The 24,857-nt window shown below is 41.0% G+C and overlaps 1 protein-coding gene across 4 annotated transcripts in view; it reads left to right on the top strand.

Annotated features, from left to right (window-relative positions):
• tent4a (terminal nucleotidyltransferase 4A) overlaps nt 1–24,857 on the top strand; it is a 93,970-nt gene that overhangs the window by 64,159 nt on the left and 4,954 nt on the right. Inside the window, exons 6-12 of one of the 4 annotated variants that reach the window (XM_072575143.1) lie at nt 6,774–6,902; nt 7,030–7,243; nt 11,775–11,901; nt 11,980–12,083; nt 20,941–21,119; nt 21,361–21,519; nt 23,757–23,822. In XM_072575143.1, the coding sequence (XP_072431244.1) occupies nt 6,774–6,902; nt 7,030–7,243; nt 11,775–11,901; nt 11,980–12,083; nt 20,941–21,119; nt 21,361–21,519; nt 23,757–23,822 (978 nt within the window). Of the gene's footprint in view, nt 1–6,773; nt 6,903–7,029; nt 7,244–11,774; nt 11,902–11,979; nt 12,084–20,940; nt 21,120–21,360; nt 21,520–23,756; nt 23,925–24,857 lie in introns of all 4 variants that reach the window. The other 3 variants (XM_072575142.1, XM_072575146.1, XM_072575145.1) reach the window with 3 other exon arrangements.

Below are 24,857 nucleotides of genomic sequence, written 5' to 3'. Positions count from 1 at the left end.
TTGCCTTTCACCCTCATAGGAACATACAGACCATGAACTCCATCTATATCACATTTAAAGGCCTCCCACTTGCCAGTTGTCCCTTTGTCTGAAAACAAAGTACTCCAATCAGCCTCTGCAAACGCTTGTCTAATTCCCTTAAAATTCATTTTGTCCCAATTTAGAACTTGAATGTGTAGACCAGTTTCTTTCCCACTCCATTTAATTATTTTAAAGTTAATAGAACCATGGTCACTGGTCCCAACATGCTCCCCCATTGTCACCTCAGTCATCTGTCCTGCCCTATTTCCCAAGAGTAGGTCAAGTTTTGCCCCTTCCTGATTAGGACCCTCTATGTACTGCTTGAGGAAACTTTCCTGATTGCACTTAACAAATTCCGCCCATCTAAGCCCTTCGCGCTATGGAAGTCTCAGTCTCTGTTAGGAAAATAAAGTCCCCTACTATGACAACCCTAATGCTGCTGAAAGTCTCCCCCATTCTCCCTGTATACTTGTTCCTCTAATTCCCATTGACTATTTGGGAGTTATAGTACAACCCCAATAATGTCACCACTACTTTGTTATTTCGTAGCTCCACCTACAAAGCCTCACTGGATGATTCTTCAGTTATTTCATCTCTGACTACTGCTGTGATACTCGTCTTAATCAAAAATACAATTCCATAAGACATGGGAGCGGACGTAAGGCCATTCGGCCCATCGAGTCCACTCCGCCATTCAATCATGGCTGATGGGCATTTCAACTCCACTTACCCGCATTCTCCCTGTAGCCCTTAATTCCTTGTGACATCAAGAATTTATCAATTTCTGCCTTGAAGACATTTAGCATCCCGGCCTCCACTGCACTCTGCAGCAATGAATTCCACAGGTCCACCACTCTCTGGCTGAAGAAATGTCTCCACATTTCTGTTCTGAATTTACCCCCTCCAATTCTAAGGCTGTGTCCACGGGTCCTAGTCTCCTCGCCTAACGGAAACAATTTCCTAGCATCCACCCTCTCCAAGCCATGTATTATCTTGTAAGTTTCTATTAGATCTCCCCTTAATCTTCTAAACTCCAATGAATACAATCCCAGGATCCTCAGCCGTTCCTCATATGTTAGACCTACCATTCCAGGGATCATCCGTGTGAATCTCCGCTGGACACGTTCCAGTGCCAGTATGTCCTTCCTGAGGTGTGGGGACTAAAACTGGACACCGTACTCCAAATGGGGCCTAACCAGAGCTTTATAAAGTCTCAGCGGCACAACGGTGCTTTTATGTTCCAATCCTCTTGAGATAAGTGACAACATTGCATTCGCTTTCTTAATCACGGACTCAACCTGCATGTTTACCTTTAGAGAATCGTCAACTAGCACTCCCAGATCCCTCTGTACTTTTTGGCTTTATGAATTTTCTCACCGTTTAGAAAGTAGTCCATGCTTGTATTCTTTTTTCCAAAGTGCAAGACTTCGCATTTGCTCACATTGAATTCCATCAGCCATTTCCTGGACCACTCTTCCAAACTGTCTAGATCCTTCTGCAGCCTCCCCACTTCCTCAGTACTACCTGCCTGTCCACCTAACTTCGTATCATCGGCAAACTTCGCTAGAATGCCCCCAGTCCCTTCGTCCAGATCATTAATATATAATGTGAACAGCTGCGGCCCCAACACTGAACCCTGCGGGATACCGCTTGTCACCGGCTGCCATTCCGAAAAAGAACCTTTTATCCCAACTCTCTGCCTTGTGTCAGACAGCCAATCCTCAATCCATACCAGTAGCTCACCTCAAACACCATGGGCCCTCACCTTGTTCAGCAGCCTCCCATGTGGCACCTTATCAAAGCCCTTTTGGAAGTGTAGGTAGACCACATCCACTGGGTTTCCCCGGTCTAACCTACTTGTCACCTCTTCAAAGAACTCCAACAGGTTTGTCAGGCACGACCTCCCCTTACTAAATCCATGTTGACTTGTTCTAATCCGACCCTGCTCTTCCAAGAATTTAGAAACCTCATCCTTAACGATGGATTCTAGAATTTTACCAACAACCGAGGTTAGGCTAATTGGCCTATAATTTTCCATCTTTTGTTTTGATCCTTTCTTGAACGGGGGGGTTACAACAGCGATCTTCCAATCATCGGGGACTTTCCCTGACTCTAGTGACTTTTGAAAGATCTCAACCAACACCTCCGCTATTTCCTCAGCCACCTCCCTCAGAACTCTAGGATGTAGCTCATCGGGGCCAGGAGATTTATCAATTTTAAGACCTTTTAGCTTTTCTAGCACTTTATCTTTTGTAATGGCAACCATACTCAACTCAGCCCCCTGACTCCCTTTAATTGTTGGGATATTACTCATGTCTTCCACTGTGAAGACTGATGCAAAGTACTTATTAAGTTCTCCTGCTATTTCCTTCTCTCCCATCACTTGCCTTCCAGCGTCAGTTTAAAGTGGCCCAATGTCTACTCTTGCCTGTCGTTTGTTTCTTATGTATTGAAAGAAACTTTTACTATCATTTCTAATATTACTGGCTAGCCTACCTTCATATTTGATCCTCTCCTTCCTTATTTCTCTCTTTGTTATCCTCGGTTTTTGTAGCCTTCCCAATCTTCTGATTTCCCAGTGCTCTTGGCCACTTTATAGGATCTCTCTTTTTCTTTGATAGATTTCATGACTTCCTTTTGTCAGCCATGGCTGTCTAATCCCTCCCCGGATAATCTTTCTCTTCTTCAGGATGAACCTCTGCACAGTGTCCTCAATTTTACCCACAAACTCCTGCCATTTTTCCTCCTCCCTTCCTTCTTTCCACCACCTCCATCTCGCCTAAAGCTCGTGCACCTTGGCATATTAAGCTGCCAGTCCTGCCCCTACCTTAGCAGGTAATGGCTATAATATACCAGTCCCACGTACATATCCACGCTCTGAATTCATCGGCCTTACCTCTCAGCCCTCTTACAGTGAAATTAATGCATTTTAATCCAACAGGCCTTCTTTGCTCCCTGTCATGTTCCAGCCTGACCTGTCTCTTCACTTTACTATTTCTGACTACAGTATCTCCTTCCAGCCTTGCACTTGCCTCCCTGCTGTTGAGGATGGCACCGACCCCCGCCAAACTAATTTAAACCGTCCCTTGTAGCATTAGCAAACCTGACTGCCAAAATATTGGTCCCCCTCCAGTTCAGATGGGACCTGTCCCTCTGTCGAGAAAAGATCCCAATGATCTAAAAATCAAATCCCTCATCCCTAACCCCTAACCCCTGCGTCAGTTCTTCAGCCACACATTCATCTGCCATATCCTTCTGTTCTTACCCTCACTAGCACATGGTAGTGGAAGTAAACCAGAGATTATCACCAACAAGGTCCTGGGTTTTTAACTTTTTTCCTAGCTCTCTCTAATCACTCTGCACGATCTCATCCCTATTTCTACCTTTGTCATTTGTGCACAATGACTGCTGGCTGCTCATCTTCCCCCTTAAGAATGTTCTGCAGCTACTCCGAGACACCTGGAGGCAACATATCATCCTGGATTTCCATTTGCAGCCACACAATCTCCTTCTGTGCCCCTAACTATCGAGTGTCCTGTCACTAAGGTTCTGCTGACCTTTACCTTTTCCTGCTGTGCCCCAAAGCCAGTTGTAGCACTGCCGACCTGGCTACTGTTGCTTTCCCCTCAACAGATGCCCTCCCCCGCCCCCAAGCAGTCTCCAATACAGTGAAATTGTTTTTAAAGGGAACGGCCACAGGGGATTCCTGCACACTGTGCCTACTCCCTTTTCCTTTCCTGGTGGTCACCCAGTTACTCTCTGCCTGCACCTTAAGCATGGCCACCTCACTAAAACTCTGGTCTATGAAGTGGTCAACATTTCTATGATCCTGAGTGCATCCAGCTCCAGTTCCCTAACATGGTCTCCCAGGAGCTGCAGCTGGCTACACTTCCTGCACGTGTAGTCATCAGGGACAATGAAAGTCTCCCTGACATCCCGCATTTTGTGGGAGCAAAATGTGACTCTCCTCTCAACTGCTAAGATAAAAAGAAACTTTACCTGAGCTTACCTGTACGTTTTGCTGAGCCTCTCTGAAACCTCTCTGCTACCAAAACAATTTTGCAGTACCACACTTCTGTACATCCCCTTTTTTTCTTGGTTAGAGAAGGAGGGAAACACAACAGCGATGTCGTGTTTAGGGCTTAAGTGCTCCTTGATACCAGGCCCATGACTATCTGCTTTTCAGTGCCAGTGACTGCTTTCAGACTCTAATGTATGCACCAAAGTGATGCCTCTTCCTCTCAGTACCCCCTGCTCGATTCCTCTTGTAATAAAGAATAGCAATCCATTATGTGTGGGGACTGCATACTAAACTTTTATTACCTATCTAAAAGAGCACCTAACTTGATCTGCATTTGAGAATTTGACAGTTGTTCTCTATCTAATTAGTAACCTTTTTTTTAAGTTAGCTGTTCTCTATATAATTAACCTTTTTTAAGTTATCTGCCAAAGTGAACAACTTCACAAATTCACATACTGTTCTCCACTCGCCAGATTTTTGTCCACTCATCTGTTTATATTTGTCTTCACCTTTTTTAATGTTATCTTCTATTTAAAATATTGATCAAGTTTTATTTTTAACTTGCAACTTTATAGTTGTCCGCCTTGAATTTATCTATTAATTTCTAGCTTTTTTTATTAATATCTCAGCAACATTCCTTTCGGTGTCCTACTAATTAACTATGCTTTCTATTTTGGGAGCATTTAAAAAAAATATAAACACTTCTCTTGATTTAATATCTGAATTATTGATGTGAACAGAACTAAGCCCTGTGGGGCATAGCCACCCACTTCAAGTTGCACGAGAAAGGCTGTTTTAATTATTAGTTTTGTTTAGTTTATGTAAACAGTTCTTAATCACTTACTACTCACTCAGTTTTATAGTCCATAATCATCATCAATAATCCACAGTACATTATCAAAACCTTTTTCTCATGTTGATGTATTGCATGCCATATCCAATTTTCAGAGTTCTGTGTAATTGTTATGTATGAATCAATGCTGGTTTTTAACCATGTGCCTTATCTAGATTGTGATAATTTCAAACTTGGTATGTAAACATTGGTTTAAAAAAACATCCTACCAGGGATTTTATGCTAGCTTGGATTAACTCTGTCTCCCTTATCAAAACTGAGACTGGACTGGCCAGTGCCAATCTATCGTACATTTGTACTCTATGTATAGTTCTGGAACGTTTTTTAGGATAGCAGCAGTTTCCTCCCATATTTTCTTGGGAATCCTAGAAGGTATCTTATTTCAGGTCTTGGCTAAGTTAAAGAACTTAACTCAAATTTTGCAATTTAGTCAGGAACATCTTCGTCAAGAGTGGGTTTTTAAGGATGTTGTTAAGGAGAAAGAGAAGATAGCCAGAGGTTTAGGGAAGCAAGTCAAGAGACTAGGGCCAAGATGACTGAAGGCACAGACCCAATCCTGATTTTAAGAAAGGAGAAAATTTACAAGAGGGCAGAGTTGGAGGAATTCAGATTTCTCAGAAGGTCGTACAGCTGAAAAAATATAGAAGGCACCGATACAGGGAAGATGAAGGGATTTATAAATGAGGATATCAAAAATTTTAAAATTTAAGCTATTGAGTTATAGGGAACTGATTTAGGAAAGTGGACATTGGCTGTAGGTGTGCAGATTTTGGTATGAGGTAAAATACAAATAAGGTTTTGGATGAGCTCAAGTTGATCAAAGAATTATGGTTCAACCAGGATATCACTTGGATAGTCGAGAATGGAAGTTCTACAGTACATTTGAAGAGTTCAGCAATGGCATGAAAGTCATATAGCGTGATCATTATGATGGAGATCAGAAGTCAAATTGGAATCCAAGGCTGGTTTAACCTGAGATAATGGCCTAAGAAAAGGATTCAGTCACTGTTGAAGGTGCAGAGCTTGTGGCACAGCCTGAGGATGTAGGTTTTGATCTTTTCAAAGTTTAACTTGGGAAATTGCAGCCTATCTTGAGTATCCAAAAGGAGTTTGACAATACTCAGTACTGTTGGAGGGTTGAATTTTGTTGAGAAAAGCTAATATTTTATTGACATAAAGTTCTCATTCCAGTAGTTCCATTGAGTACCGTAAAGCTAATTACTATGCAAGGAACCTTGACCATAATAATATTGTTAAATACTTGCCGAACACTACTTTGGTTTTAGTATGGTTTGTTTTTCTATTATATCCTTGGACTGAAATGTTGCATCAATATTTGATTTTGGTATAAGCATTGTTGCTTGTAGAAAACAGACATGCTTCAACAGTGAAAAACAAAAACTCCAAAATTTTGTGTAATCATCATCTAGAATAGTTTGCAGGAATGTTTTGAAATGGTGAAAGTGGAAGATGTTTGCAATGTGCAAACATGTCCATGAAGCACATGCCTTTTTTGGGCTCTGATGATCAATACATTTTGTAACTGTTCACTGTTAAGTTGCAGTGAATGCAATTATTTCACTGTTTGGTTGACTTTAGCATTCGCTTCAAGCTCTTTTCAAATGCTTTCCCAGCAATTTTTTTGGATACCATCCATTGTAAGGCAATACTGTCCAAGGTACCAACCATTCTGTAATTGAGAGTTCATGCTTTTCTTGTGTTTTCTGCTCCAGAAGTTCAATTCAACACTATGAACTGAGTTTGGCACTATAAATCAATTGTATTTTCTGACCCAGTTGCTTTTAATGTTTCAAGTTTTATTCTTGAGCAGTTTTGATCTTAAATTGAGAATTTATGCATTTTTTTTCTTCTTCACAGAATTACCCAGTATTGCCTTATTTAATACTGGTCTTAAAACAATTTCTTCTTCAGAGGGATTTAAATGAAGTCTTTACTGGAGGAATTAGTTCTTACAGCCTCATTTTGATGGCTATTAGTTTCCTACAGGTAAAACACATTCTTTTCAACACATGGATATGTTAAAACCTTTTTTTCTCTGACTATAACAAGCAATGTGTGGAAATTAGTGAACTTTCTTTTGCATAGTTAAAGCTTGAATCTTTTGATGTTACAGTTGCATCCGAGGATCGATGCTAGAAGGCCTAGTGTAAACCTTGGAGTTCTACTGGTAGAATTTTTTGAACTATATGGGAGACATTTTAATTACTTGAAAACTGGTATTAGGATAAGAAGTGGAGGTTCTTATGTTGCCAAAGATGAAATCATGAAGAACATGACCAATGGATATAGACCCTCTATGTTATGCATTGAAGATCCTCTGGTTCCAGGTAATTTTAACAAAATGTTTTTATTTAGAAATACATCACTGTTGCCTTGTAATTTTCTGATTTCTTCCTTTTTCTAATGCATTTACTGATCGAGAGGTATACTTTGGATCAGTGTTGGTTATGCTGGTTGCTATGCACTGTTTATAAGCATGAAAAAAACAACAGCTTAATTTCCTGACGAGATCTGGGAATGACTCTCGCAACACGGATTAAGAGAAGTGAATGGGGCAATAGTTTTTAAGGGAAGAAAAGATAGGTTGGTTGTTGGAGACCTTATTTCTGCAACATTTTCCTCCTACCAAATCAATTGTTTAACTTTATCTTGATGCAGTAATGAGTCATCATATTTGAGTCAAGTATCTTTGTTTCCTGGGATACTCCAAAGCCACTCTCTGCCAATAAATTATTTTTGAAGTGTAGTAACTGTTATTTTGTGGTAAATATGACAGCCAGTTGCACTCCATACATTTCACAAATAACTAAGTACTAAATGGTCAGGAAATTGGTTTTGGTGATGGTGATTAGAAATAAATATTGGTTAGACCCAGAAGTGACAAAGGTCACCTTTTAGAAAGTGCCATGGAATCCTTTGTACACAAGTTGACTTACCTACACTTTAGAAATGTTCTTAAGAAACCGCATACATGATTTTTCTTCTGTTTTACTTGATATTTCTTCTTGTCTCGCACCAATTATTATTTTATTATAGAATGATAAGATTGTAGCTTATGGTAGGTAAGCCCCACCTGGCAAAAGTTAAATTTAATGTAATGTTGTGGTAGATGTTTTGCATTGAATTTCTATCCTCCCTTTGCTCTGTTTCCTCTTTCTGACCTCCTGTGGCATGGAATTGCTCTCCAGTTTGCTATGTGAAGTGTTGGTTAGCAATTGATCAGGACTGAACTCCAGAATCAAAACAGGTATGTAATGGCAACGCCCACCACAGGAGCTGACTTTTGCCTGAGGATCGACTGAAATTGGTTTGTCCGTCATTGTTATAAAACCAACAAGCTGCAAGTGTGACTTGGTTGTTTTGATGCAATTTGTTGGACAGAGTGAGCATAAGTTGGGCAACAGCGAAATGTAGGGGGTACATATATAGACTGGCACAAACCTGGGAATATTGCTATGGATCTAAACAGAATATGTACTACTCCACATTCAGGTAAATGGTAGAAAAATTGATTACTTGTCTATTCTTTGACAGCTTCTGGTATTCCTTATGAAAGGTCTGTTTTAACCATTTAAACCAGAAGGACTGATCAGATCTCGCACAGCATAGACCTTGCTTAATTTCTGACAGATTTCAGCTTGGGACTGCCAACAACCTGATATGTTTGATCCAGAATATTGTGTTCAGCCCTTTTTAAGTAAATCAGGATAAAATGTCCACAAATTGCCAAGTTTTACACCCAACCAATGATGCAAGTTTCTATCTTGTTGCTTGTTCTTTATTTTGCTGCAGAGAGTTTGGCATGATTTCACATTCAGACATTACTCATTCAGAATGGTACAGTAAACTGTCAGCAATTACCATATATACTCGTGTAAAAGTTGAATTTTTAATACTTTCTTAAGGTTAAATTTCTGGGGTCAAATATTACATGGCTATCACATTTGAGGGGCTGAAATTCATGCTATAGTCCAAAATACCATCTGATTAGTAGAAGCCCAATTGATCGCTAAATGAATAAAAAAGACAGTAATCGCTGCTACAGCTTTTTGTCTTCTCTTCAGTTTCAATAACTTTTCAGTTTTTAACACTGCTTTTTTTTTTGCATTTTCTGGAAGGCATTTTTACAAAAAATGATGAACTTTCAAAACCTCAACTAGGTATATGACTGTATTCAATGAGTGTTACAGGGGAACTGAGCTCAGCTTAGCTGAGCTGCACACACCTGACTTGATGTGTCTTAAACTTTCCCGCTGATTTCTTCCATTTCCCTTCGTTTTCTCTCATCTGCAGTTGTTCTAGAGTTTCAAACTAATATTTTGAGCTTTTCTGATTTTAAAAAAAGCTACCAGAAATTTGACTCTCATACAGTCTCTCACCGGTCATTGTCGCCATAACATTTATGAACAGGGTAATACCTTGGCTTGTAAATGTTGATCTGTTATGAGAAGAACTAGGGTCGACCTTTACGTGAGATTTATGGAAAATGCCAGAGTTTTTGGCCAAAAATAGAGCGTTGACTTTTACATGAGATTGATTTTTACTTGAGTATACACAGTATTTGCCTGCATAGTAAAAATATGTTGGATCAGTTTCCTATAATTTAATTTTTTCTCTCTGTATGGCTGATAACTCATGCTTGTGGAACTCATGCGAGTAGTCTGTCTCTTACTAGGAAGGTCATATCTTTTCACATTTTTGCTGCTATTGGAAGTACCGATGGCTTGTTTTTTATAAAATTATCACCCAACCCTTGTGGTACTGTTGGTAAATTATTTTTGGAGTGGTTCATTGTTCCTTCACCTGGTCTGAGTGAGATGATGTCTGTCTGTTTGTCTCTCCTTCCCTGCACACTCTCTTGCCTTCTTTGCTCCTCCTCCTCCTCCTCCATTACTGTTCCGAGTACTAGAAAGGGCATATCTTTTTTTCATATTTTTGTTGCAATTGGAAGTACTGATGGCTTGTTTTATATTAAATTATCACCCAATCCTTGTGGTACTGTTGATAAATTATTCTTGGAGTGGTTCAATGTTCCTTCACCTGGTCAGAGTGAGATGTTGTCTGTCTGTTTGTGTCACACTGTCTCTCCTTCCCTGCACACTCTCTGTCTGTCTGTCTGTCTGTCACCATCCTCTCTTCCTCCTCCTCTCTCCTCCACCCACTCTTTCTCTCCTCCACCCACTCTTTCTCTCCTCCACCCACTCTTTCTCTCCTCCACCCACTCTTTCTCTCCTCCACCCACTCTTTCTCTCCTCCACCCACTCTTTCTCTCCTCCACCCACTCTTTCTCTCCTCCACCCACTCTTTCTCTCCTCCACCCACTCTTTCTCTCCTCCACCCACTCTTTCTCTCCTCCACCCACTCTTTCTCTCCTCCACCCACTCTTTCTCTCCTCCACCCACTCTTTCTCTCCTCCACCCACTCTTTCTCTCCTCCACCCACTCTTTCTCTCCTCCACCCACTCTTTCTCTCCTCCACCCACTCTTTCTCTCCTCCACCCACTCTTTCTCTCCTCCACCCACTCTTTCTCTCCTCCACCCACTCTTTCTCTCCTCCACCCACTCTTTCTCTCCTCCACCCACTCTTTCTCTCCTCCACCCACTCTTTCTCTCCTCCACCCACTCTTTCTCTCCTCCACCCACTCTTTCTCTCCTCCACCCACTCTTTCTCTCCTCCACCCACTCTTTCTCTCCTCCACCCACTCTTTCTCTCCTCCACCCACTCTTTCTCTCCTCCACCCACTCTTTCTCTCCTCCACCCACTCTTTCTCTCCTCCACCCACTCTTTCTCTCCTCCACCCACTCTTTCTCTCCTCCACCCACTCTTTCTCTCCTCCACCCACTCTTTCTCTCCTCCACCCACTCTTTCTCTCCTCCACCCACTCTTTCTCTCCTCCACCCACTCTTTCTCTCCTCCACCCACTCTTTCTCTCCTCCACCCACTCTTTCTCTCCTCCACCCACTCTTTCTCTCCTCCACCCACTCTTTCTCTCCTCCACCCACTCTTTCTCTCCTCCACCCACTCTTTCTCTCCTCCACCCACTCTTTCTCTCCTCCACCCACTCTTTCTCTCCTCCACCCACTCTTTCTCTCCTCCACCCACTCTTTCTCTCCTCCACCCACTCTTTCTCTCCTCCACCCACTCTTTCTCTCCTCCACCCACTCTTTCTCTCCTCCACCCACTCTTTCTCTCCTCCACCCACTCTTTCTCTCCTCCACCCACTCTTTCTCTCCTCCACCCACTCTTTCTCTCCTCCACCCACTCTTTCTCTCCTCCACCCACTCTTTCTCTCCTCCACCCACTCTTTCTCTCCTCCACCCACTCTTTCTCTCCTCCACCCACTCTTTCTCTCCTCCACCCACTCTTTCTCTCCTCCACCCACTCTTTCTCTCCTCCACCCACTCTTTCTCTCCTCCACCCACTCTTTCTCTCCTCCACCCACTCTTTCTCTCCTCCACCCACTCTTTCTCTCCTCCACCCACTCTTTCTCTCCTCTACCCACTCTTTCTCTCCTCCACCCACTCTTTCTCTCCTCCACCCACTCTTTCTCTCCTCCACCCACTCTTTCTCTCCTCCACCCACTCTTTCTCTCCTCCACCCACTCTTTTTTTCTCTTTCTCTATCATCATCCTCTCCCTTTCCCAAACACACACTCTTCCCCCTATCCACATCAGCATGTTGGTCAAGTGTTTGCAAGATGTAAGGTTGTTTCACTGACCCTGAATTTATCAACGCAATTAGGAATAATAAGTGTTTTGAGCTCATGTGTGTTGTTATACAATTTGTGCATTCAAAAGTTTACTTTTTAACACCTGAAGATTTGCTTAGCAAGGAGTGAATTTTTGTTGTTCTTGATAGGAAATGATGTGGGGAGAAGTTCGTATGGAGCCATGCAAGTCAAACAAGTCTTTGACTATGCATACATTGTTCTTAGCCATGCTGTTTCACCACTGGCAAGATCTTATCCAAACAGAGATTCTGAGAGGTAGGGTATTGCAACTTTCAATTTGTTAATGAATGACTTTCATGACCTATAATTTAAGTGTAATTCATTTTGTTTCAGCACTCTTGGACGTATAATCAAAGTGACTCAAGAAGTCATAGATTACAGAGAGTGGATCAGGAAGAAATGGGGTGCAGGAAAGATTCTTGGATCACCTGATTGTGGTTAGTACAAGTGTTGTATCTAAAAGGAAGTTTAACTTATCATTTTTGTAGCCTATTAGTGAGATGAGTTGGTAGGCATTCTGACTGGAAAACTGCTGAACTGCCTCTTTCTCCTCACCTTGTGTGAGCTTTGCCTGCAGACTGCCAGTCTACCTTCTTGTGGTTATCTTTTGATTATGTCACAATCAATTGTGATGTCTTTTTTGTAAAATCCTGCAGTTCATTCACTTCACTTCGCATGTTCCACAAACATTGAAAAGTTATTTTGCATAACTTACATTAATTTAGGATCTGAAAACTAGCAATTTTAGCGAGAGATACATATCGCACAGACACAGACCTTTCGTCTGGCCGACCAGGTTTCCCAAACTAAACTTGTCCCATTTTCCTGTGTTTGGCCCATATTTCTGCAAACCGTTCCTATTCATGTACTTACCAAAATGTCTTTTAAGTGTTGTAACTGTATCTGCTTCAGCCAGTTCCCCAGGCAGTTCATTCCATGTATGCATCACTGAGAAAATGTTGACTCTTCAGTCCCTTTAAATCACTCCCCTCTCACTGACTTAGAACAATACCATCATGTTTTGAATTCCCCTATCCAAGGGAAAAGACCCTGGCTATTTACCTTGCCTATGCCGCTTAGGATTTTCTAAACCTCCTAAAAGATCACCTCTCAACATCTTGCACTACAAAGGAAAACAAGTCCCAGCCTCTCCTTATAACTTAAACCCTCTAGTACTGGCAACATCATTTGTAACTCTTTCTTGCACCCTTTACAACTTAATATTATTTAGGGCAGAATGATGTCTCCGTGCTTAGCATTGCTGCCTCACAGCGCCAGGGACCCGGGTTCGATTCCAGCTTCGGGCGACTGTCTGTGTGGAGTTTATGTGGATTTCCTCCCACAAGCCAAAGATGTGCAGGTTAGGTGAATTAGCCGTAGGAAATTGCCCATAGTGTTCAGGAATGTATAGGTTAGATGCATTAGTCAGGTGTATAAGGTAGAGTAATGGGTTTAGGTGGGATACTCTCCGGAGGGTCAGTGTGGACTTGTTGGCCAAAGTGCCTGTTTCCACACTGTAGGGATTCTATTCTTCTATTCTATAGTAAGGTGACCAGAGGTGTACGCAGTAGTCCAACAGTGACCTCTCCACTGCCCTGTAAGCTGCAACATGACGTCTCAATACCAATTCTCAGTACTCTGACCATTGAAGGCAAGCATGCCAAGTTCTTTCTTCACCACCTTATCTACCATTTTCAAGGAACTATGTACTTGAACCCCTAGGTGTCTCTGTTCAACAACACACTCCAAGGCCCTACCATAATTATGTAAGTCCCACCCTGGTTTGTCTTACCAAATTGTAACACCTTGCATTTACCTAAATGAAACCCTGTCTGCCACTCCTTGGCCTGTTTGGCTCAGCTGATCAAGATCCTGTTGTATTATGAGAGAACTTTCGCTGTCCACTGTTGCACCAATTTTGGTTTCATCCACAGACTTATTAACTATGCCTCCTAAATTCTCATCCAAATCATTAAATGATAAACAACAGTGGGCCCAGCACTGATCCCTGCGAAACAACACTCCGTTCTGAAAAACCCCTCTATGACCACCCTGTAGTCCAATGCACTGTAAGGTGTAGTCCTGGACTTGGTCCTTTGAGTGTTATGGACATTGCACATATTTGTCTGCAAATCATAATAATGCTTAAACAGTGGATCACAGTTTGATTGTGAAAGTGCTTTGTTCACAATGCTGAATTTGGTATAGACAGGGAAGAAGGGCGCTGTTTCTTACTTTTGTTTTATCTCCAGTAGCTGTGTTCTTTTGGTACTACTAAAAGAATGACTTGCCGTTATTTTACTGAATTAATAACAAAACAGATTTGCCATTAATTATTTATACTATGATCTTGTCAATTAAAAAATTTCTAACTAAACCATTAAATAAGGTTAGTTATTGCACACCATATGCACTATAACTGCAGCTCCTGGGAAATTATGGTGTGCTTAGTTCTGGACAAAGGTGTCTGTGACTGCTGGACCTTGAAATTTTTGGCTGAGTTTGCTGAACTGATGACTGAGCTGAAAACTTGATCAGACTTCAGAGAGAAAAGCTACCTGGGAAACTTTGTTCCATAGGTTACATAAAACGTGAGTTGGTAAATGATGAACGACAAAAGGTTGTGATTGGAAGTAAGGGTCTCAAAGTTCGGTGAAGGTGAAGTCTGGGACTTCACCTGTTATTTATGAGGTACTTCCTATCAGTGTAGACCAAAACAAGGACAGCAGGATGGACAAACTAGCAATGGTACTCGGCTGCAGGAGGCTGTCAAGTGAGAAAGTAAACAGCAATGTAATGATAGAAGACAATATAATTAAGGAAATACTTATTCAACTCTACAGATGTGAACAGAAATTCTGGAGGATGTGTTGCCTGCACAGTGCATGGGCTGAAGACACTTTGCAGCAGACAGAGACCATTTGATAATAAAGACCAAATTCCATAGTCCGTATCTGAACCAACGACATATCAAGAATGACTCTTTGCTGACGATTTGAGGAGTTAGGGCCCAATTTTTTTTTTAAAAAAAGCCCAAAATACTCAAAAGCTCCACCCCTTTTTAACTTTCCTATCTTTCTGAACATCTTGTTGTCAGGAGTATTTTTTACACTGATCTGCACTTTGTTCAGTCAGATCTCTGGAATGAATGCAACATCATAATCGCAATGGATAATCTGTGGCTCTAACTCTGCAATCTTATTAACTATACTCCAGGGCTTTACTTGCATGCATTGAAACGTTGCTTTAGAATTCGGTACTTTCTACATTACTCTAACTCTCTCTTGTTAACTTGCTGTTCTCTATTTTCGTGTTACCTGCTTCTCTGAGCATGTAATGCACCTGGTTTTACTTTCTAACATTCTGTCCTGGTTTCTATAACTCTGCCAAGATTACTCAGTTCCCCCAACAGTACTAACAACACACCCATCAAAAAACTTGCTCTAATCGTAGTTCAGATGCAACTCTGTCCAATTTGTACAGGTGCCATCTCCCCAGACCCAGTCTTGGTGACCCTAGGAATCTGAAGTGCTCCTTCCTGCATCATCTTTCCACCTACACATTCATCTGTATCACTTCCTATTTCTATATTCACTTGAATGTGGCTTTGGGAGTAATCCAGACATTACTATTTTTTAGAGGGCATGTTGGTTGGCTAATTTTTTACTTAGTTATTGAAATTCTAATACAGGACCACATTCTCCTTTCCAGCAATGTCATTACTACTGTGATCTTTGCCTGTCTACCCTTCCCCAGAAGATTGTCCAGCAGCCATTCTGTGATATCCTTGACGTTGACAGGTGGGAGGCAACACACTAACCTGGAGTCACATTGATAGCCCCAGGAACATGTGTCCCCCAAAATAAAGAATCCCCTATCAACACTATCTTCACCCTCCTCTCCTCTGCCATCTACAGTGCACTACTCCAAGGACACATCACCATCACCAATATCCAGAATGGAAAGGCCAGATAATGAGCAGAATTTCTCGTGACTCCTACACAATACCTGCCTGTTTTGCTTGGACTGACTGGTAGTGAGTTAGCTATTTCCTCACTGCCTGCTCCCCTCTAATCTGTGGTGTGACCAGCTCTCTGAACCTCCTCCTAGTTCTTTGCTTTGTGGAGATATTTCCGTTATCCCAGGTGCTATTCAAGATCTGAAACCCAAAGCTGGAGCTTGTGCAGATGGTAACACTTCATGCACAGGAAGTGTCCGTGACCGGTGTTTCATTTGGTTGTGCTGTCTTGCAGTGCATCTACTTGAAACTTTTGAGCAACTTTGCTTATTATAGCACTGTTGAAAGTAGGGACGTGATAGATTTATTGAATGATTGATTACTTTGTGTTGTTAGGAAAAGAGGTAGTAAATGCTGGACATTCCAAACCATCTTAAATTGAATTAGGAGCACGGACTCAACAAAACTAATGGCTGCAAAACCATAATAATCAAGAAAACAATGGCAATAGCAATAAAGTCTCAGGACCAGAGAGTTATGAACTCGATCAGGAGGACCTCTTCTGTCTACCACGTGGTCAGCATATACTCATTTGGATTCCAACAGTACCACTAGAGTTTAGCCCAACTACCAACCTTATAAATTGGACCTGAGCAATTTATTCACCTTGTAATCTGGATGCTGGAAAAGGTGCAACCTTGTAGGATAATGGCTTAACTGATTCTTCACTTTATATTATGCAGCATCATGAATGGATCTCAGGTGTCACTTGTGCCAAGCCTACCTCACATTTCCCTGGAAGGCTAAACTTTATCAAAGGTTTGGGAAATAGGTGAAGTTAACTGTTTCACACTGCTTCTATGGAGCAGCAACACAAGTGGTATTCACCTCTAACAGGGATGTTGCTGTCAAGTCAAAAGAAATTCTTCCCTCCTCAAATGACTGATTGTGGTATATGAATTTCAGTGCTTGTGTGACTCTAGATACATAGGTTGTACATTTTAAAGTCTATCTCGGATTAAAATACAAGAGGCTGGAAGTTACTGTATAGCTATACAGCTATCTGTACCAGCAAATATAGTAAAGTGTTCTTCCATGCATTATTGGCTTTGAAGGGAGTTCAGCATGAGAATGATTCTTGAAATCCAAGATTGAATTTTAAGGCCAGATTAACTTGCACAATCATGTTCCTTGGAATCTAGAAAATTAAGGGGTAATTTACGCAAAGGTTTTAAGTTGGTAACTAGATCCAGTAGAAACTATTTCTTCCCTTCACAGAATCTCAGTTTCATTTTACTGACCACATTCCATGAATGAATAATGACTGGCTTGGCCAGTCTTTATTGACCATCTTTAGGGAAGGTAGTGGTGAGCGACCTGCATGAACCATTCCAGTCCATGGTTAGATGAGACAACAGTAAATACTACAGTTGATGCACATCTGAAATAAAAATTGTAGATGTCAGAAATATTCTAGTCAGCAAGCTGAACTGAATTGAATCTAGAGGCACGGTGAAAAGCTTTGTCTTGTGAGCAATACAGGCAGATCACAGAGTTAGGTAGCAAAGGTAAGTAAATAATAGGTAAACAGTGACAAAAACAAAACACAGGTACAGGCGAATGCTAAGAGTTTGAGAGTCCATTCAGTATTCTAACAACCAGTAGGGTAGAGACTTTTGAAACCAGCTGGTATATGTGTTCAGGCGTCTGTACCTTCTCCCCGATGGTAGAGGTTGTAGAAAAACATTGCCAGGGTGGGATGGATCTTTGAGAATACTAGCGGCCTTTCCTTGACAGCGGGCCTGGTGGTTGGATTCTGTAGATGGGAGGTTGGCCTTTTTGATTGTCTGGGCCGAGTTCACCACTCTTTGTAACGATCTCTGATCTTTAATGGTACAGTTGCCATACCAGGTAGTGATACATCCAAACAGAATGCTCTCGATGGCGCACCTATAAAATTTAAGATTAGAGTGGTGTCGGAACAGCACAGCAGGTCAGGCAGCATCCGAGGAGCAGGTGCAATCGACATTTTGGGCAAAAGCCCTTCATCAGGAATCAGGCTGGGAGCCTCTGGGGTGGGGAGATAAATGGGAGGGGGGTGGGGCTGGGGAGAAGGTAGCTAAAAGTGCAGTAAGTGGATGGAGGAGGGTGTAAGGTGATGGCTAGGAGAGGAGGGTGGAACGGATAGATGGGACAGAAGATTGACTAGTAGGACAGGTCAGGAGGATGGTGCTGAGCTGGAAGGTTGGAACTGGGGTAAGGTGGAGGGAGGGGAAAAGAAGGGTATTCACCGTCATGCCAAATTTTCTTAGCTGCCTGAGGAAGAAATATTGTTGGGCCTTTGTAACCAGTGCGTCCACATGAGTCCAAAAAAACCTGTTATGGATGACCACTCCCAGGAGCTTGACACTCTCCACTCGTTCCACCTCTGTGCTGTTAATATGTAGGGGGGCATGCGTAACATCCCACTGAAAGTGAATAATGAGTTCCTTGGCTTTGTCGGTATTGAGAGCTAGGTTGTACTCTGCACCATTTTTCCAGATCTTCCTCCTCCCGTCTGTAGTCTGTTTCGTCACTACGGACTATGGTGGTGTCATCAGCGAACTTGTAAGTTGCATTAATCTGGTATTTGGTGACGCAGTCATATGTTTACAGTGAGTAAAATAGGGGGCTGAGTACACACCCCGGGGGACTCCAGTATTGAGTGTTAGTGATGATGAAATATTGCCCCCAATCTTCACTGATTGTGGCCTGTGGGTCAGGAAACTGAGGATCCAATTGCAGAGAGTGGGGCTTAGTCCAAGATCACTAAGTTTAGTAATCAGTCTTGAGGGATAATGATGTTGAAGGCTGAACTGTAGTCAGTGAGTAGAATTCTTACGTAACTCTTCGTGGTGTCAAGATGTTCTAGTGAGGAGTGAAGGGCAAGTGATATGGCATCTGAAGTGGATCTGTTTCCCAATCGGCAAATTGGAGTGGGTCAAGAGTAGTGGGGAGGCTGGAGTTGATTAGTGCCATGACCAACCTTTCAAAGCACTTCATGACCACCGAAGTTAGGGCCACTGGGCGGTAGTCATTGAGACATGCTGCATGAGCTGCCTTAGGCACAGGGATGATGATGGCCCTCTTGAAACAGGCAGGGACAGTGGCCTGCTGCAGGGAGAGGTTGATATGTCCGAGAAGACTTCTGCCAGTTGATGTGCGCATGCTCTGAGTGCATGGCCTGGTACTCCATCTGGTCCCATCGCTTTCCTTGGATTCACACGAAGGAAAACTGATCTGACCTTTGCAGTGACTGTTGGGATAGGTTCATCAGGACTTCTCAGAATGGATATTACCTCTCCGCCGAAATTCTGCTCAAAGTGAGCTTAGAAGGTGTTGAGATGATCTAGGAGGGATATGTCATCATCTGCTATTTTGCATGTCTCTTTTTAGAACATAGAGTCCATAGCGTCATAGAGATGTACAGCATGGAAACAGACCCTTCGATCCAACTCGTTCATGCTGACCAGATATCCCAACCCAATCTGGTCCCACCTGCCAGCACCCTGCCCATATCCCTCCAAACCCTTCCTATTCATATACCCATCCAAATGCCTCTTAAATGTTGTAATTGTACCAGCTTCCACCACATCCTCTGGCAGCTCATTCCATACACCTACCACCCTCTGCGTGAAAAAGTTGCCCCTGAGGTCTCTTTTATATCTTTCCCCTCTCACCCTAAACCTATGCCCTCTAGTTCTGGACTCCCCCGCCCCAGGGAAAAGACTTTGTCTATTTATCCTATCCATGCCTCTCATAATTTTGTAAACCTCTATAAGGTCACCCCTCAGCCTCCGACGCTGCAGGGAAAACAGCCCCAGCCTGTTCAGCCATTGTTAGAACCTCTGTAAAGAAGTGTGGCGCTGGAAAAACACAGCAGGTCAGGCAGCATTCGAGAAGCAGAAGACTCTCCTGTGCTTTTCCAGCGCCACACCTTTTGATCTCCAGCATCTGCAGTCCTCACTTTCTCCTAACCTCTGTTGAAAGATGAGTCGATGTTTCTGGTTGTTGATATTTCAGGTCACTGAACAAGAAAGGGTTAGTGATAATGAGGCAAAGATGTGATGGGTGGGTGAAAGAATAAAAGTCAAGAGCTGTCAAGACTGGAAGGCTTGGACAAGACTAAAGCGGATGGCAATGGAAAAAGTGAAGAAAAATACAGGACTAGAATTGCACTAAATGGGAATAGCAGAATCATCATTAACAGCTGAGATCTGGAATTATAGTGGAGCTAGGGGATAGGAGCTGGAATACTTGATGTTGCACCTGAATATTGCAAAATGTCCAATTGAAAGATGAGATGTTGTTCCTCAAGTTTAATTTGAACTTAATTTGAATAGTATAGGAGTTCAAGGACTGACTAGCCAGAGTAGGAACAGCACAGAAAATTAACATGATAGGCAACTGGAAGTTAGGGGGTCTTGTTTGAAGTCTAAATTGAGGTGTTTGGTACACTTCTCAGCCAGTCTGAATTTGGTGACTACTCCTTTACAGCCTTCCAGATTTAACATTGAGTTCAGTCATTTTAAATCATAACCTATTCCCCCAGTTCTCCAAACAGCAGCTGTTAGTGTTCATTTTGTTATTCACAATTTTACTTCAATGAGATCTTGCTTTTTGTTTCTTTCCTTGTTCTATTACATCTTTCTTTGTCTTGCACCATAGTCTTTTTTGTTATTTAATCTCTCCTGTACTCCAGTTGCAGAATTTGCCCAGATTACTGCACAAACCATGAAGTAGTCTGTCTCACAGCTGTGTCATTCAGCATTTCCCACAACTTGTAATCATTGAAAATGTCAACTTTCCTACCCTGCATTTAGATTTCAAGCTCTAAATATTTAATTAGATTTACGTGAACAATTTCAGTTATGCCTTTCCCATTGTATGCCCCAGTCTTTAATTAATTTGTTCTAGGTAAAATAAAACAATTCTAAATTGATGTTTAGTGATTTTGGTTTCCTGTTTGTGTAACTAAAATTGCTTGGACAATCTGGTGATATCACTGTTGTTCCATGTCCTGACTGCCTGATGAAGAATACTACAGTCAGGTGTAGAACTATTGCATGGTGCTTGAAGTGAAACATTTGCCAGAGGGATCAATTGATGTTTTCTTTATGGTCAATGTTCACGGCCCTTTGTTTGATTACAATACCTGGCCCTTAGTTTGCATTGATTGTTTTTCTTTGAATTACAACTTTGTACCGGTGGGGGCATCCACCGTAAACATTATATATATATATTGTTGCTGTTCTAATATGTTTCTACATGGTCTTTTATTTTCCTTTTCAAATCAGATAATGGTGTTAAGATTGAACCAGTGGATAAGGCTACTGGTAACATCATCAGAGAACAGCAGCAAAGCAGAGATTCTGAATCTCACTATAACCAAGCATCACCTATGTCTCTGTCCAGTCCACAGCAGCTCTCCTCTGCCTCATCATCTTCAGCTTCATCACTGTCTGGAAGTGATATAGTGAGTATAGTCAATAGTTTATTAATGGGGTTTTCAATGAATTTTTGTATTCAGAATTGCTACCAAAATAATGTTTAGTATTCATAATGTATGAATTGTTTAGAATAATGGTTCTTTAATCCTCATCTATTGGTTCATGTTTTAAGTCTGATCTTGGAACAAATTTGTATTAAAATAATACTACTTTAAATAATTGGTTAAAATGGCACTGTGAAAGTGTTTTTAATGGTGCTTTTAACAGGATTCTGACTCTACTCCATGCACAACTTCAAACCTTCACCACTTTGGTGTCCCAGCATTAGCTCCTTTGATGGCAACTTTAGCACCTACACTACCTATCCCAAGTGGGAAACCACAGACAAACATAACAAGTGCATTGATAGTGACTTCAAATACTCAGGTGAGAAAGCTGTTGTCCTTTCAAAGTAATTGGGTCTTGCTGTCAAATTTGCAGCCATTTCAAACAGGGGTGGCTAATTTTTCAGAGCACAGGCTAACAGATGAAATGCAAGTTTTCAGTCCCTTCTGCTTGGGTGCTGAGAGAGTGATGCTTAAGTGTATCCAATGTGCTGTGAAGGTTCCATTAACATTTAAAACAGTTGTGTGCCATATCCTATGCACCACCTTCACTTCATTTCTTGTGGCCATTCCTCTATTCCAAAGAATACTTCTGGTAGTCATTACTTGGCTTTCATACTTCAGATAATTATTTATTCTATGTAAGGTTTTATTTTTTCTCTCAGCAAAAGTTCAGTAGAGCAGAACAGTTGACACTGCAAATATTTCAGCACTGTTTATTGTCATTCCATCACGTTTCTTACTTTGAACGACTTAAGTTTCTAAAGTTAATGTTCTGACTTTGAATCTCTCTCAATTCAATATGAAGAAACCACACAAAAACATCTAAAAAGTTATGAAAGGAAGAATCCAATCCTTTTTTTTCCTATGTATTTTCAAAGCATAAAATTATCTTGGCTAAGGATACGCTGTTTCACTGACTCTGCATTTATGTACCTAGTACCCTCTTCCAAACTCCTGTCTGAATCACCACCAGCCATGTTTCTCCCTCTTTGTTGAGCATTGCTCTTAGTACCATAAGTATATCTGCTGGGGTTGCAGAATTAGCAAGCAACGAAGAATTTGTTTCAGTTGTAGAGAGAGTGAAATAGTTAAGCTGCAGTCAGTTGATATGATACGTTGATATGAACTACGTCCGAGCAAGATTGGAAGTGACAATAACTACATATTTAACAGAATTAACATTCCGCTTACATATTCATTGGCCACCCCTATCTAAACTTTTATATTGCCTAATGCTGTAAAGCAGCAATGTTTAAGTGGATACAACGTTTCTAATTTAGAAAATTGTCAGTAGCCGAGGGACTGGTCTCATGGAGTTTTTTTTTTAACTTTGAGGTGTTACATCAAACCAAGTACATATTTAAAGAATTTTTAATCCTAAAAATATATTTTAAAAAAAAGCTTTAAAATGCATAGTATAAAGTTGTGCAATTCCAGTGCAAATTTCATGGGGTGACAAACTACCCAAGTTGTGTTTATGATGCGTCTTATCTGGGAATTTCTAAAATCTTGCAACCAATTCTTCATTTCAGTATCTGATGACTGAGCAATTTTTAAGAAAAAATTGCTTTTGGAAAATAGGCACTATTGGGAAGGCAACATCACACAAAAAAGCAAGTGCGGGTTTGGAGCCAAATTTAGGATAGATTGGGTCGGAGTGGTGGGGTGTCTTCGCTCAAGCATTTATGTGAATATGTCAATAACAATCCGAAGTCGATGCACTGTTTTGCTTCTAAAACCCAAGAATGCTGAGGCCAGTTAAAGCACTTCCAGTATATCTATGCTTGAAAGCAGTTAATCAATGTAAAATAGTGATTGGGTGTAACTTTTCAGGTTTATTTGACTTTATACACCATCAAACAAAGCCTTTATTCACTGACCCATCAGGGGAGCTAAGTGGAGCTGTATTAACTATGTAAAGCATGAATTGAATAAACTATTTGACTCATCAAGCCCATTCCTTTCATATTCATATAATTTTCTTTGAACAGCCGCATCATTTAGACAGACTTTTTTCTAATAGATTGTAGAAAAATGTCAGTTGTGTTCTTCATAACGTTCTTGATCAAAGTTTATTTGCAGACTATTTTAGTTTAAAATTAACTGCAGTAAGCTTACAGAATTTGCAAAATGTTTTCTCTTTATTCCACAAGTAGTTGTTCACAACATTCTGCAAATGTTATTGATCATAGTCTTTTTCTTTGAGTAGTAACTTCTGATCTATGCCATTTTTTTGATGTAGATATTTAACATGAAAGCAATACCATCTGTTCTGTTGCCATATATAGTTGATTGCTTGGTGAATTACTTTTTTATTACCTGAACTGATGAACAATTATTTTAATGGTTATCATTTTAACATTTAGTTTTTAACTGAAATGGCAAACTTGTTTTGCAAAGTGTAGGACAGTAAAACAGAATGAGAAATATATTAGGGTGAGAATATACTTGGCAAATAAAGCTTCTGTAGCTTTAGTTTACATAAAATTTATTCCCTAAAAAAGCTGGTTATTGTTAAGTTGTTAATTTTGTCTATTTTGCTACCTTCCAACACAGGCTAGGATTGGTGTCTCACCAGCCAGTATTGGTGTTTCTACACACCCTGCACTTCCTTCCAGGCAGGTTTGTATTGAAGGAGCACCACTGAATCCTGTCACTGCTGTATACCCTATTCCCCCTACTGCATCCCCTAGCCTTCTGCCAAGTCTATATATACATCACAAGGTAGGAACTAATGGAGTCGGAACAAAAATTGAACTTTGCAGTGCTACTGATGAATTGAACTTAACTTTTGGAATGCATGATTCGAAAATATCTGAAGTTTAAATTGTATGACACATAGAATCATTTCAACATCGGACACTAATATTATGCAACGTAATTAGGAAATGTTTTAAGGGTGGGTGTACCAGTATTGTCAACAAGGTAGGTTTCAAGTCTGGTAATATATTTTAGAAGCGTTGAATGGAGGCTAGTTGCTTTCTCCACAGAGTAAATTTCTTAACCAGGGAGTGTTTTGTATGGGGAGTTAACGGACATCCAACACAAACCTAAGATCAAATATTTTTCCATTATTGGCTGGAGACGAGAGTCCAATACAGGGAAACCTTAAAAGAAAGCAAATAACTGAAGTATTTTGTTTCACCTAAAAGAGGAAGTCCAAGTTTAGTTCCATCTGCCACAAAATTGTGTATACCATGGAGCATTGGACCACATAGCCTTCATGCCTATTAATTTATATATGCCCCAAGTTAATAATGCCAGCAATATTTATATTTGGACTTCTGATTTAACCACAAATGAGGCACCATTTATTAAAGAAAAAGCAGTTCTTTTTGTGAAAAATGGCCCACAAAATCCAAACTGGAACAAAATCAGACAAGGAATCCAAATTAACTACTTGAACCTCAAATTGGAGTAGCATGGCTTAGCCTGAAATTCCACACTGCTTGGAATTTGGGCACGCTTGGCCTACATGTTGTAAAATACAACGGAATAGTTTCAAAGGAGTTGCCATCTCTACTCAGTATGCTTTGAATATGATTAAAATGACTTACAATAGTTTAATTTGCTGCTCTCTTGGTTATAAACCTCTTCTCTCTAAAATCATGTTTTTGTTTGGAAATTTAATGCACTTGTCTGAAATACTCTTTGCCA

The sequence above is a fragment of the Chiloscyllium punctatum genome, chromosome 8 (assembly GCF_047496795.1).
Source record: "Chiloscyllium punctatum isolate Juve2018m chromosome 8, sChiPun1.3, whole genome shotgun sequence".
In the NCBI taxonomy this organism is placed as follows: Eukaryota; Metazoa; Chordata; class Chondrichthyes; order Orectolobiformes; family Hemiscylliidae; genus Chiloscyllium; species Chiloscyllium punctatum.
The sequence above is the reverse complement of the archived record's forward strand: the minus strand, read 5'-3'. Positions and strand labels throughout refer to the sequence as shown.